General features: G+C 42.6%; 1 protein-coding gene across 1 annotated transcript in view; it reads right to left on the reverse strand.

The window, feature by feature from the left end:
• Nucleotides 1-3,084: 3,084 nt before the first annotated feature.
• Nucleotides 3,085-12,280, reverse strand: part of LOC115180492 (aromatic-L-amino-acid decarboxylase) — a 31,921-nt gene continuing 22,725 nt past the window's right edge. Inside the window, exons 7-14 of the mRNA XM_029742636.1 lie at nucleotides 11,773-11,839; nucleotides 11,506-11,600; nucleotides 10,343-10,410; nucleotides 8,190-8,266; nucleotides 6,538-6,557; nucleotides 6,277-6,375; nucleotides 4,311-4,412; nucleotides 3,085-3,944 (exon numbers count right to left, since the gene is read on the reverse strand). Coding sequence (XP_029598496.1) covers nucleotides 3,744-3,944; nucleotides 4,311-4,412; nucleotides 6,277-6,375; nucleotides 6,538-6,557; nucleotides 8,190-8,266; nucleotides 10,343-10,410; nucleotides 11,506-11,600; nucleotides 11,773-11,839 — 729 coding nt within the window. The 3' untranslated portion in view covers nucleotides 3,085-3,743. The remainder of the gene's footprint in view (nucleotides 3,945-4,310; nucleotides 4,413-6,276; nucleotides 6,376-6,537; nucleotides 6,558-8,189; nucleotides 8,267-10,342; nucleotides 10,411-11,505; nucleotides 11,601-11,772; nucleotides 11,840-12,280) is intronic.

Raw genomic sequence — 12,280 nt, forward strand, 5'->3', positions numbered from 1 at the left:
GCCTCTCTTGAAAAAGCCGAATCTTGACCCAGAAATTATAAAAAACTATCGGCCTATATCGAATCTTCCATTCCTCTCAAAAAATTTTGAAAAAGTTGTTGCGCAGCAACTCACTGCCTTCCTGAAGACAAACAATGTATACGAAACGCTTCAGTCTGGTTTTAGACCCCATCATAGCACTGAGACTGCACTTGTGAAGGTGGTAAATTACCTTTTAATGACGTCAGACCGAGGCTCTGCATCTGTCCTCATGCTCCTAGATCTTAGTGCCGCTTTTGATACCATCGATCACCACATTCTTTTGGAGAGATTGGAAACCCAAATTGGTCTACATGGACAAGTTCTGGCCTGGTTTAGATCTTATCTGTCGGAAAGATATCAGTTTGTCTCTGTGAATGGTTCATCCTCTGACAAATCAATTGTAAATTTCGGTGTTCCTCAAGGTTCCGTTCTAGGACCACTATTGTTTTCACTATATATTTTACCTCTTGGGGATGTCATTCGAAAACATAATGTTAAATTTCACTGCTATGCGGACGACACACAGCTGTACATTTCAATGAAACATGGTGAAGCCCCAAAATTGCCCTCGCTAGAAGCCTGTGTTTCAGACATAAGGAAGTGGATGGCTGCAAATTTTCTACTTTTAAACTCGGACAAAACAGAGATGCTTGTCCTAGGTCCCAAGAAACAAAGAGATCTTCTGTTGAATCTGACAATTAATCTGGATGGTTGTACAGTCGTCTCAAATAAAATTGTGAAGGACCTCGGCGTTACTCTGGACCCTGATCTCTCTTTTGAAGAACATATCAAGACTGCTTCAAGGACAGCTTTTTTCCATCTACGTAACATTGCAAAAATCAGAAACTTTCTGTCCAAAAATGACGCAGAAAAATTAATCCATGCTTTTGTTACTTCTAGGCTCGACTACTGCAATGCTCTACTTTCCGGCTACCCGGATAAAGCACTAAACAAACTTCAGTTAGTGCTAAATACGGCTGCTAGAATCCTGACTAGAACCAAAAAGTTTGATCATATTACTCCAGTGCTAGCCTCCCTACACTGGCTTCCTGTTAAGGCAAGGGCTGATTTCAAGGTTTTACTGCTAACCTACAAAGCATTACATGGGCTTGCTCCTACCTATCTTTCCGATTTGGTCCTGCCGTACATACCTACACGTACGCTACGGTCACAAGACGCAGGCCTCCTAATTGTCCCTAGAATTTCTAAGCAAACGGCTGGAGGTAGGGCTTTCTCCTATAGAGCTCCATTTTTATGGAATGGTCTGCCTACCCATGTGAGAGACGCAGACTCAGTCTCAACCTTTAAGTCTTTACTGAAGACTTATCTCTTCAGTAGGTCCTATGATTAAGTATAGTCTGGCCCAGGAGTGTGAAGGTGAACGGAAAGGCTGGAGCAACGAACCACCCTTGCTGTCTCTGCCTTGCCGGTTCCCCTCTTCCCACTGGGATTCTCTGCCTCTAACCCTTTTACAGGGGCTGAGTCACTGACTTACTGGTGTTCTTCCATGCCGTCCATGGGAGGGGTGCGTCACTTGAGTAGGTTGAGCCACTGACGTGGTCTTCCTGTCTGGGTTGGCGCCCCCCCTTTGGGTTGTGCCGTGGCGGAGTTCTTTGTGGGCTATACTCGGCCTTGTCTTCGGACGGTAAGTTGGTGGTTGTAGATATCCCTCTAGTGGTGTGGGGGCTGTGCTTTGGCATAGTGGGTGGGGTTATATCCTGCCTGTTTGGCCCTGTCCGGGGGTATCATCGGATGGGGCCACAGTGTCTTCTGATCCCTCCTGTCTCAGCCTCCAGTATTTATGCTGCAGTAGTTTATGTGTCGGGGGGCTAGGGTCAGTCTGTTACATCTGGAGTATTCTCTTGTCTTATCCGGTGTCCTGTGTGAATGTAAATATGCTCTCTCTAATTCTCTCTTTCTCTCTTTCGGAGGACCTGAGCCCTAGGACCATGCCTCAGGACTACCTGGCATGATGACTCCTTGCTGTCCCCAGTCCACCTGGCCATGCTGCTGCTCCAGTTTCAACTGTTCTGCCTGCGGCTACGGAACCCTGACCTGTTCACCGGACGTGCTTGTTGCACCCTCGACAACTACTATGATTATTATTATTTGACCATGCTGGTCATTTACGAACATTTTAACATCTTGACCATGTTCTGTTATAATATCCACCCGGCACAGCCAGAAGAGGACTGGCCACCCCTCATAGCCTGGTTCCTCTCTAGGTTTCTTCCTAGGTTTTTGGCCTTTCTCAGGAGTTTTTCCTAGGGAGTTTTTCCCAGCCACCGTGCTTCTTTCACATGCATTGCTTGCTGTTTGGGGTTTTAGGCTGGGTTTCTGTACAGCACTTTGAGATTTCAGCTGATGTACGAAGGGCTATATAAATAAATTTGATTTGATTTGATTTGGTATAAGATAAATGTTTGTCTGGTATAAGATACCTGTTTCTCTCTTTGGCATAATCTCAACATGCTGCTAATTTTTTTACTTATTTTTTTGGCTTCATGAAAACAGTGAACAGCTCAAACCTTGTGGGACACTAACTGTTTATATCTCTACTTACTGTATAATTGTGCCAAACCATACAATGTTTTCTGACTCTTAAATGTTCTGAATTGTGAACATGTATAATGTGCAATCTTGTTTTAGGGACCTACACTATCCCAATGTTTTAATCAATATGCCCCTAAGGGGATAAATAATGTTGTACTGAATATCTCTACTAATCACTCTACTAGAGCAGGTAAACACAGCTGACTGATCAGCCTGGATAAACCTCAGGCAGGATAAAGCCCCACATACTAAGTCCTTGCCTGTATTTTTAGCATGCTGGCATTTCTCTAAAGTGATTTGGATGAACAGTTGGTTGAGAAGGGACAGGGCAGGGTAGGTGAGGGTGAGGGGGGGGGGATGCCCGTCTCTAGCCTGGCCTCTCTCATTTAGCACACTGGTGTGGAGTCAGAGCAGAACTGTCAGTCTGGTTTTACATAGAACACATGCTTGAGTGTTGTCAGAAAACCCTACACTACAGTAACCTATCAGGCAAAACCTTAACATCTGGATATGATTTGCTTCATCCACATACGTACCTTTCATTTATTCACACTCACCCACACAAATTCACTGATTCACATACAACCACACATATAAATACACACATGGGATGAGACAGCAAAGAGAAAGGGCTGCAGTTACACTATGCTGATGATGTATACACAGTAAGATCACAGGAGGTTGGTGCCACCTCAATTAGGGAGGATGGGCTCGTGGTATTGACTGGAGCGGAATCGGTGGAATGGTATCAAACACATGGTTTGATGCCATTCCAGTTGCTCCCTTTCAGCCATTATTATGAGCCGTCCTCCCCTCAGCAGCCTCCACTGAGTGAGATCCAGGCCTGTATTCATATAGCATCTCAGAGTAGGAGTGCTGAACTAGGATCAGTTTAGCCTTTTACTTCACAAGGAATAAGATAACATGGACACTCCTACTCTGAGACACTTTTTGAATACCGGCCATGGTCAGGTGGGGTTAGGGCCCTTATTCATCAAGCGTCTCAGAGTAGGAGTGCTGATCTAAGATCCGTTTCTAGGATAAATTTTGCCTTTTATATTTTAATGAATGGACAGGGGGGGACCTGATCCTAGACCTGCACTCTTACTCTGAAATATTGCTTGATACAGCTCCTGGTCCAACACAGCCTGTCTAGTCAATGTGGATGGTCAGTTGGGCAGCTCCTGCATGACCTCTTCGGCCAGCTGGGTGATGAGTCGCCAGGCCTCGCGGATGTGACGTGACTCGGTGGTGCGGGCGCAGACGGCGAAGCGCAGCACAAACTGACCAGACAGCTGGCACGGCACCAGGTGGATCTTCCTGCCATTGTTGATCCTCTTCAGCAAGGTCTCGTTCACCTCGTTGGAGCCCTTTTTAGGAGGAAAGGTAAGATAGTTTGCGTCCCAAATAGCACCCTATTCCCTATATAGTGCACCCTATTACCTATACATCCCATTGGGCTCTGGTAAAAAGCAGTGCACTATATAGGAAATAGTGTGCCATTTAGGATGTAACAATAGTGAAATACTTTTTAAAAAACATAAAGAAATGTATGCCAGCAATCTGAACAATGCATAATAAGCATAGGTGCAAAAACGTCAACTAAAACTATATACCATAGACCTAACGATAAATAATTTTAGTCTACTCCAGTCCAAAGATAGTTTTCGATGGTCTGTTGAACGTTCGATGATCATGTGCTGAACTAACATTCACAGTTGGCTGAATTGTCTTACCTTTAGTCTAAAGCAGACCAGCCCCAAGACGACGTCTGCGCTGATCTCAAAGCGCTGGTCAGCGCGAACCAGGCTCTCAAACTCTTTGGCCAACTCCACATGCTGTGAAGGCAGAGAGACAGTCATTCATTCATACTCAGACAGCCTTCCACTGAAGTCTGAGGTGCTGCAGATGGAAATTAGTTAAGGTGAACTTCTTGATATGGACACTAGGTGGCAGCCTAGTAACTTAATTTGAATTAATACATTTTCCTAGAGGGTGGTGTCCTTACAGCAGCTAGCTAGCTGGCTGTTGTAATATACCTTCAGCAAATGCTGAAACCATTAATTGTAGCTACATTGTCTTTAATGTTCATTTACCCTTGAGAAGGGCTCCATTCTCAACCAAAGGGTTAATGTGATGAAAATACTAGATGAACATTAAAGCACATAGCCCTATCCATACAACTTCTGAATCGAACAGAAAATGCATTGTTGTTTAGTATGCCTATGGAACCAGATATATCTCAATTTTAGTACGGAAATTAAAAGCACAAGCTCTTTGACAGTGAATCTAGTCATAAAAAGGTCAGTATTAGCCCAAAGGCTGGCAGATGGCGATATTGAGTAATTTCAGCTTACTGTCCAAAGAGGATCTACAGTATGCAGCCTGCTATACATTTGTATCCCCGTGGACCGGTTAGTACATAAAACAATCTCTATTCAGGCTGAAAAGGATTTCGATTTCCTTTTTAACTTGATTTAGTGGCGACAAAATGGTGGCTAATGCTACTTCCTGACATTGCGTACAGTGTTCAGACCAATGGTAAACAACAGTATGCTGCAACCTGATTGGCTGAACGCAATACACAACATCCGGGAATTGCAATTAGCCACTCTAGCATGGTGGTGGAAAATGTTGTTTCATAAAGTAAGTATGCATATTTCCCCCGTTTGTTTATGCCTTCTCACCATTAAATCAAGTTAAGAAGCAAATCGATGACTTTGCAGCCTGAATGGAGAATGTTTTATGTACGAACCAGTCCACAGGGGATACGAATGTATAGCCGGTTGCATAGATTCCCTTTGGATGATAAAATGAAACAACTCAAAATCGCTATCTGCCGGCCTTTGGGCTAGGTCTGTATGTACTTTTATGTTTGTACAAAGACGTCCGGAAATCTGAAGAAAATAACCATGAAATAGTCGTCAAACTGTCCAACCTTCCTTGGAGGGAAACCTCCAAGCTAAATACCATGTCCTATTCCAGCTCAACCCTGTTCAAACTCTTATTCACCACAGGATCAAACATGTAATTCATTCACTAATCTGTGTGTGGCATTGAATGCTTAATGAGAACCGAAACGTGTATCATTGCATGTAATCACAACTACACAGTAGTACATCATGATGTACAGTATTTGTAACCAAAGGCTGAGTGAGAACAGCCAGGACAGGACTATTAGTAATAACTCCAATGCCAACTCACTCATTAATGAGGCCAAAACTCTGGTCCTAACTGTGATTATTAGCTGACCACTCCACTTCCTCATTCCCAGCCAGTAGGTCACCACCGCTATGAGGTTTAATGGTCCGTGTGTGTCCACTATAATTAACTTACTGTTTGTATGTCTATTCAGAAACTGTATGCTGCTGTACCAAGATGATAGGAAATGCCCCATACAGAGACATTTCTATGTAATCTGACCTACAGTAGTCACTGGTCAACTTGTTGAATAGCACTGTTTTGTAAAAAGACAACTGTAGCCTACATATGATTGATTACAAACATGCTTTACTGGAATTGTTCTATCTAATATAGACAGTAGATGAATGCATTATGCCTCAGTGTATGGCTGGAGGCCTTGTGTTGCTGCTGCTGTTGCTTCATTTACTGATAGAGCTAGATAGACACAGACCAGGCTGATTTGATTGACAGACAGAGGAAGGGAAGGGAACCAAAGCTGTTTCTGTGCTTTGCTGTTACCTTACGGATGTAGTCCTGAAGGCCTTTGAGCCCATACATCCGGAACACAAACCACATCTTGAGAGAGCGGAATCTTCGGCCCAGTGGAATCTGCCAGTGCTGTGAGGTAGTGTGAGGTAGAGGGGGAGATAGGGTGAGGCAGAAGGGGATAAGTGGGTTAGGGTTAGTGGAGCAAACAGAATGAATTCATCTGATATGACATCCAGCGTCACTCTTACACAACGACAGAATATAATGATAATAGATAAGCATTCAGCTTACCCTGTAATCTGTGACCAGCCCTGTAAATAAACAGATGAGTAATTATTTTATTAGCAATTCACAGCCAACATTTTAATTCACTGTAGTCCATCACTTATAGTGTGTATCTATACCATAATTATTAGCATATTATGGAATGTTGTAACCATTGCTGACCTTTATACCAAATCATTACAGCACCATTACTTCTACTCTCTCTCTCTCTAAGGGCTTTATTGGCATGGGAAACATGTTAACATTGCCAAAGCAAGTGAAGTAGATAATAAACAAAAGTAAAATAAACAATAAAAATTACACTCATAACGATGTGCAAATAGTTAAAGTACAAAAGGGAAAAAAATGAACATAAATATCTCTCTCTCTCTCTCTCTCCTCTCTCTCTCTCTCTCTCTCTTCTCTCTCTCTCTATCTCTCTCTCTCTCTCTCTCTCTCTCTCTCTCTCCTCTCTCTCTCTCTCTCTCTCTCTCTCTCTCCTCTCTCTCTCTACTCTCTCTCTCTCTCTCTCTCTCTCTCTCTCTCTCTCTCTCTCTCTCTCTCTCTCTCCTCTCTATATATATATATATATAATTAAATTCAAGGGCTTTATTGGCATGGAAAACAGATGTCTCTCGCTCTCTCATTGCCTCCACATACAGTAGAAAAGCCCTGTTGCAGTGGTAATAACCTGTAATTTCATTGAGCTGGAGCTGGGGGAGCAGTGGCCTTACTGTGAGCAGCCTCCCTCTGTGAGGAGAGGTTGGCCAGTCTTTTGTCTTTCTGTCAGTCCAATTAAGGAGGAGGAGGCTTCAAGCACAGCTGCAGCCTGCCAGAGGCAGACTCTTGTGCTGTGTATCTGCGTCCCAAATGGCATCCTATTCCCTACATAGTGCACTACCTTTTACCCGAGTCCTATGGGCCCTGGTCAAAGTAGTGCACTATTTAAGGAATAGGGTTCCAATTGGGACACAGCCTACATCTGCATCTAAGATGGGTGACACTCTGTCACTGGCTAACACTGGCAGGCAGCGATGCAACAGGACCATTAGTGGACTATTACAGTGCAAATGTTTTGTTGGGAGGACGTGAGGGACATCGGTAATTGAATTGGATTGTTTTAGAGTGACATATTGTGTAAGGTGTGTTATTAGGAGAGCATTTGGACGCCTTATTGTATTAGCTCTCTAACACAAGAACACACAAACATACGGTGCAACTACAGTACATGAACTCACACACACACACACGTTTGCACACACACACACACACACACACGAGCATACGCACACACATTTCCACGCGTACACACACACACACACACACACACACACACACACACACACACACACACACACACACACACACACACTTCCTAGCCATATAAAACATGGGGCTATGGTGGTGAGTATTAGTTTATCCACCTTGGGTTTATTAGCAAGCCTAAAGCCAGCAGGATTGTGAGGTGAGTAAGCCGACAGACCCTTGATGTGATGTACTGGGCTCTCACACTAACACCATTCACATCACATTACAGTACAGGGACTCCAGGCATCATCTGCACTTGATCAAATTAAACCACTGTACTGTAAATAGGCTGATGAGACGATTGCTAGATTTACCACATTTAAACCTAATAGATTGGGAATAACATGAAAAAGTGATGTCAAAATATCTACCTGACTCTTGATGATCATGTTTCAGGTATAGAGGATCCATCTTGAAGGCCCCAATGAGATCAGATCTTTTCCTCACCCTATGGACAGACACTGAAACACTGTTACCCTCTGAGAGCTCCCACAGAAAACAGAAGGGTAGGCTAAAGGACAAGGCTTTTTAAAGAAGAGCACAGAAAACAGAAGGGTAGGTTAAAGGACAAGGCTTTTTAAAGAAGAGCACAGAAAACAGAAGGGTAGGTTAAAGGACAAGGCTTTTTAAAGAAGAGCACAGAAAACAGAAGGGTAGGCTAAAGGACAAGGCTTTTTAAAGAAGAGCACATAAAACAGAAGGGTAGGCTAAAGGACAAGGCTTTTTAAAGAAAAGCACAGAAAACAGAAGGGTAGGCTAAAGGACAAGGCTTTTTAAAGAAGAACACAGAAAACAGAAGGGTAGGTTAAAGGGCAAGGCTTTTTAAAGAAAAGCACAGAAAACAGAAGGGTAGGCTAAAGGGCAAGGCTTTTTAAAGAAAAGCACAGAAAACAGAAGGGTAGGCTAAAGGGCCAGGATTTTTAAAGAAGAGCAGAGAAAACAGAAGGGTAGGCTAAAGGACAAGGCTTTTTAAAGAAGAGCCCAGAAAACAGAAGGGTAGGCTAAAGGGCCAGGATTTTTAAAGAAGAGCAGAGAAAACAGAAGGGTAGGCTAAAGGGCAAGGCTTTTTAAAGAAGAGCCCAGAAAACAGAAGGGTAGGCTAAAGGGCCAGGATTTTTAAAGAAGAGCAGAGAAAACAGAAGGGTAGGCTAAAGGGCAAGGCTTTTTAAAGAAGAGCCCAGAAAACAGAAGGGTAGGTTAAAGGACAAGGCTTTTTAAAGAAGAGCCCAGAAAACAGAAGGGTAGGCTAAAGGACAAGGCTTTTTAAAGAAGAGCCCAGAAAACAGAAGGGTAGGCTAAAGGACAAGGCTTTTTAAAGAAGAGCACAGAAAACAGAAGGGTAGGCTAAAGGACAAGGCTTTTTAAAGAAGAGCAGAGAAAACAGAAGGGTAGGCTAAAGGACAAGGCTTTTTAAAGAAAAGCACAGAGAACGGCCCCCCACATACAGAAGCTGTTCAGTGCTACATTAAGTCTTACAAAAGACACACAGTATTGAAGTAAATTATAATCTCTATTTTATTGACATATATTCTCTTTTTGTTAACTTATATTGAACAATAAAGTTGTATTGTATTGTAAAGTGACAATGGTCTAAGGGGACACCCTACAGGGGGTGACACTGCAGCAGGCAGCAGAAATAATGTTTTTGTAAACAATGACTGGCACAACTTGCGCTCTAGATTTTTCTCTGAGAATGAGTTGAAAGAATTCTGTTTTCACAATCAGTTGAGCATGAAATAAGGAAGTAAGATTATAAGTGAGACCAGGGTCTCTCAGTAACACATTCACCTGCCATTGTTACAAACTGTTATAAACCAATAATACCATACTACCATTCATAAACTGAGATGCTACAAGTCATTTTTACTTTGTTCCAGTTATTAAAATACACTATAGCGTCATAAAAAAAGAAAAAAAGCTATTTCTGAGCAGACTACATAAGTCTCTCCTTGCATAAGTCATTTCCTTTGTTAACTGATTTTGTCATGGCAACTCACCGGGGATGGAAGAGGGCATTGAGCGTTCTATCAACAAGAAATGTTGTTTGTGGGGTGATGAGAGAGAGGGCAGATGGGATGCCTATTCCCACCCACTCTGTTTAAAGAATGCTTTAGGTGTCTAGATAGTACTTCTGGAGGTGACTTTGTATGACGGCCCATTGTAGAGTAGTGTAGTCAATAGCCACATTAAGCAACAGTGTAACTAAGGATGGGGAGAAAAGTACAACCTTAGATTTTAGGTTGTAGACGCGTATACAGTTGCACAGTGTCGTGCTGAGCTCACAAGGCAGTTTAGATTTGAATCAATATTAAAAACCATGTTGAAGCCGCTCCCCTCTCCCCATTGAAGAGAAAAGAAGCTAAAGGGTCATACAAAATGTAAAAAATATATAAAATATATATGTTTTTATTTAAATGACCAGCAGGGAATTTTACAGACTGTCCCCCTGGTCAGATAAAACAACCTGTTCAATAATAAAACAATGTTTCTACAAAGGCTGACTGTCAATCACTTGATAACTTACCACATTGTAGAGCAGTCAAAGTTGACTAACAGCCATTTGTGTGGGTTGAAATTGAAAGAGTCTGCAAACTGAAAGAGATAAAAGAGTCAGCCATTCAAATAAGCTGATTTCAACCCAAATGTGGAGGTCACCCTCTTAATACACAAGCCATTTTTTCCCATTTAATTGTAGGAAAACAGTAGTCTTATAATATATTTGACTTGTCAAAGCCCCTTGCTGCCATCACTAGGTTTGCACTGACTGCACCTGGCCTACCACCACAACAGATAATAATATTTCACTAGGATGGCTCCAATTATATGGAGCATGCAGCATATCTAACACCTAGGCAACCTTTATTTGAAATGCTAAATAGAGCATCTTGCACAATAACTCTATTGTCACCACCTTGGTTCCTCAAAGATAGAAATCTCCAGTCTCATCTATTTGCTCTCTATCGTTGCTTTTCTAATATCCTTCACCATCTGCCTTCACAGACGCAATAAAAGCAGGCAGCAATAGGAGACAATATCAATCAGAGGGGCTTGTGCCCAGTTGTTACCATGCTAACAGATGCAGGAGACTGCCTATCACTCATATCCTAGCAACCAGCCTCAGCTGCAGAGGGAGCCGGTGTGCCTGACTGCCTGTCATTCAGGTGTGTGTGTGTGTGTGTGTGTGTGTGTGTGTGTGTGTGTGTGTGTGTGTGTGTGTGTGTGTGTGTGTGTGTATGTGTGTGGGTGTGTGTGTGTGTGTCCGCCTCCTCTACTACATCCTTGCCCCCCCACCCCCACCCCCTCTCTCCAACATTGTTTGAACTTGTGTCGCTAATAAACAGTGATATTTCTTGGACGAGGAGAGCAGCAGGGTTTTATCTAAAGGTCTGATGATGCCTGAGGAAATTACTTTAGCCTTATCTGTGCTCTCAGTGTGGCTCTCCACTCGGCTTCGCTCGGCTGGAGAGACGCATGCTGTTCAAAAGGCCAACGGATGCTTTTCTAATTTCCTACCGATTTTTGGGCATATTACTCATTCTAGCACGCTTCCCTCTTGACAGTCAAATTAAGTTATTATCAAACACAAATTATAATGGGTGTAAATACAAGTATGTTCACTGACAATTTAACTGGAAGCTGAAGTGTGTGTGTGTGTGTGTGTGTGTGTATTTGTGGCTGGTTTCTAACCTCAATGCCATTCAACAGGGGTCTGAATTCAGGACAGATAAAGGAACTCCCAGCATATGCAGCATCAATGTGCATCCAGATTTTCTCTGCATTACCTGAGACAAAAATACAAATGTGTAGAACCAGTAGTACAGAAACATACAGAGCTGGTCCTGAGACATGACTGTACAGTAGATTCCTATGTCTTTATCAGTCTATAACCATGTGTCGGTGCTAATAGACAGCCTTTAGGAGTATGTTAATCATGCTTTTGAGAATCATACTTACATATGGGCCCAAGTTCAGTAATGTGATCAAATGCACATGAGGGAGTGGTCCCAAGAGTAGCACAGAACTAAATGAAAGAACAAAAATCAATGACTCATAAAGTAACATCTTCCTGACAACAATGAGTGAGGTGTACTGTATTATGATGGTCTAACAAAGGGCTCTAGCATAACTGAAAATATAATGCCATAATACTTAAACGATATGGTAATCATACCTGTAATTTCCTCCACTAAAGACAGCCATAGAAAGAGATTTGTCCATTCAGATAAAGACTGTGATTAGGACATCTTTGTCCGTTGGGAGACAAACTAGACCAGTATAGTAATCATTTACAGATACTGATCTCCTGGCATTTATCATGGGTTAACAAGATCCAGTTTGATTTGATTTGGCAGTGGAGGCGATTACAATTAACATTTCATGCCATTTAGGCCTCAGGGCATGGTACACACAAACAGCAGTGGACCGGGAGAGGAAGATGGGAGAAAGATGTAATTCATCGTTC

The sequence above is a fragment of the Salmo trutta genome, chromosome 3, assembly GCF_901001165.1.
Source record: "Salmo trutta chromosome 3, fSalTru1.1, whole genome shotgun sequence".
Lineage (NCBI taxonomy): Eukaryota > Metazoa > Chordata > Actinopteri > Salmoniformes > Salmonidae > Salmo > Salmo trutta.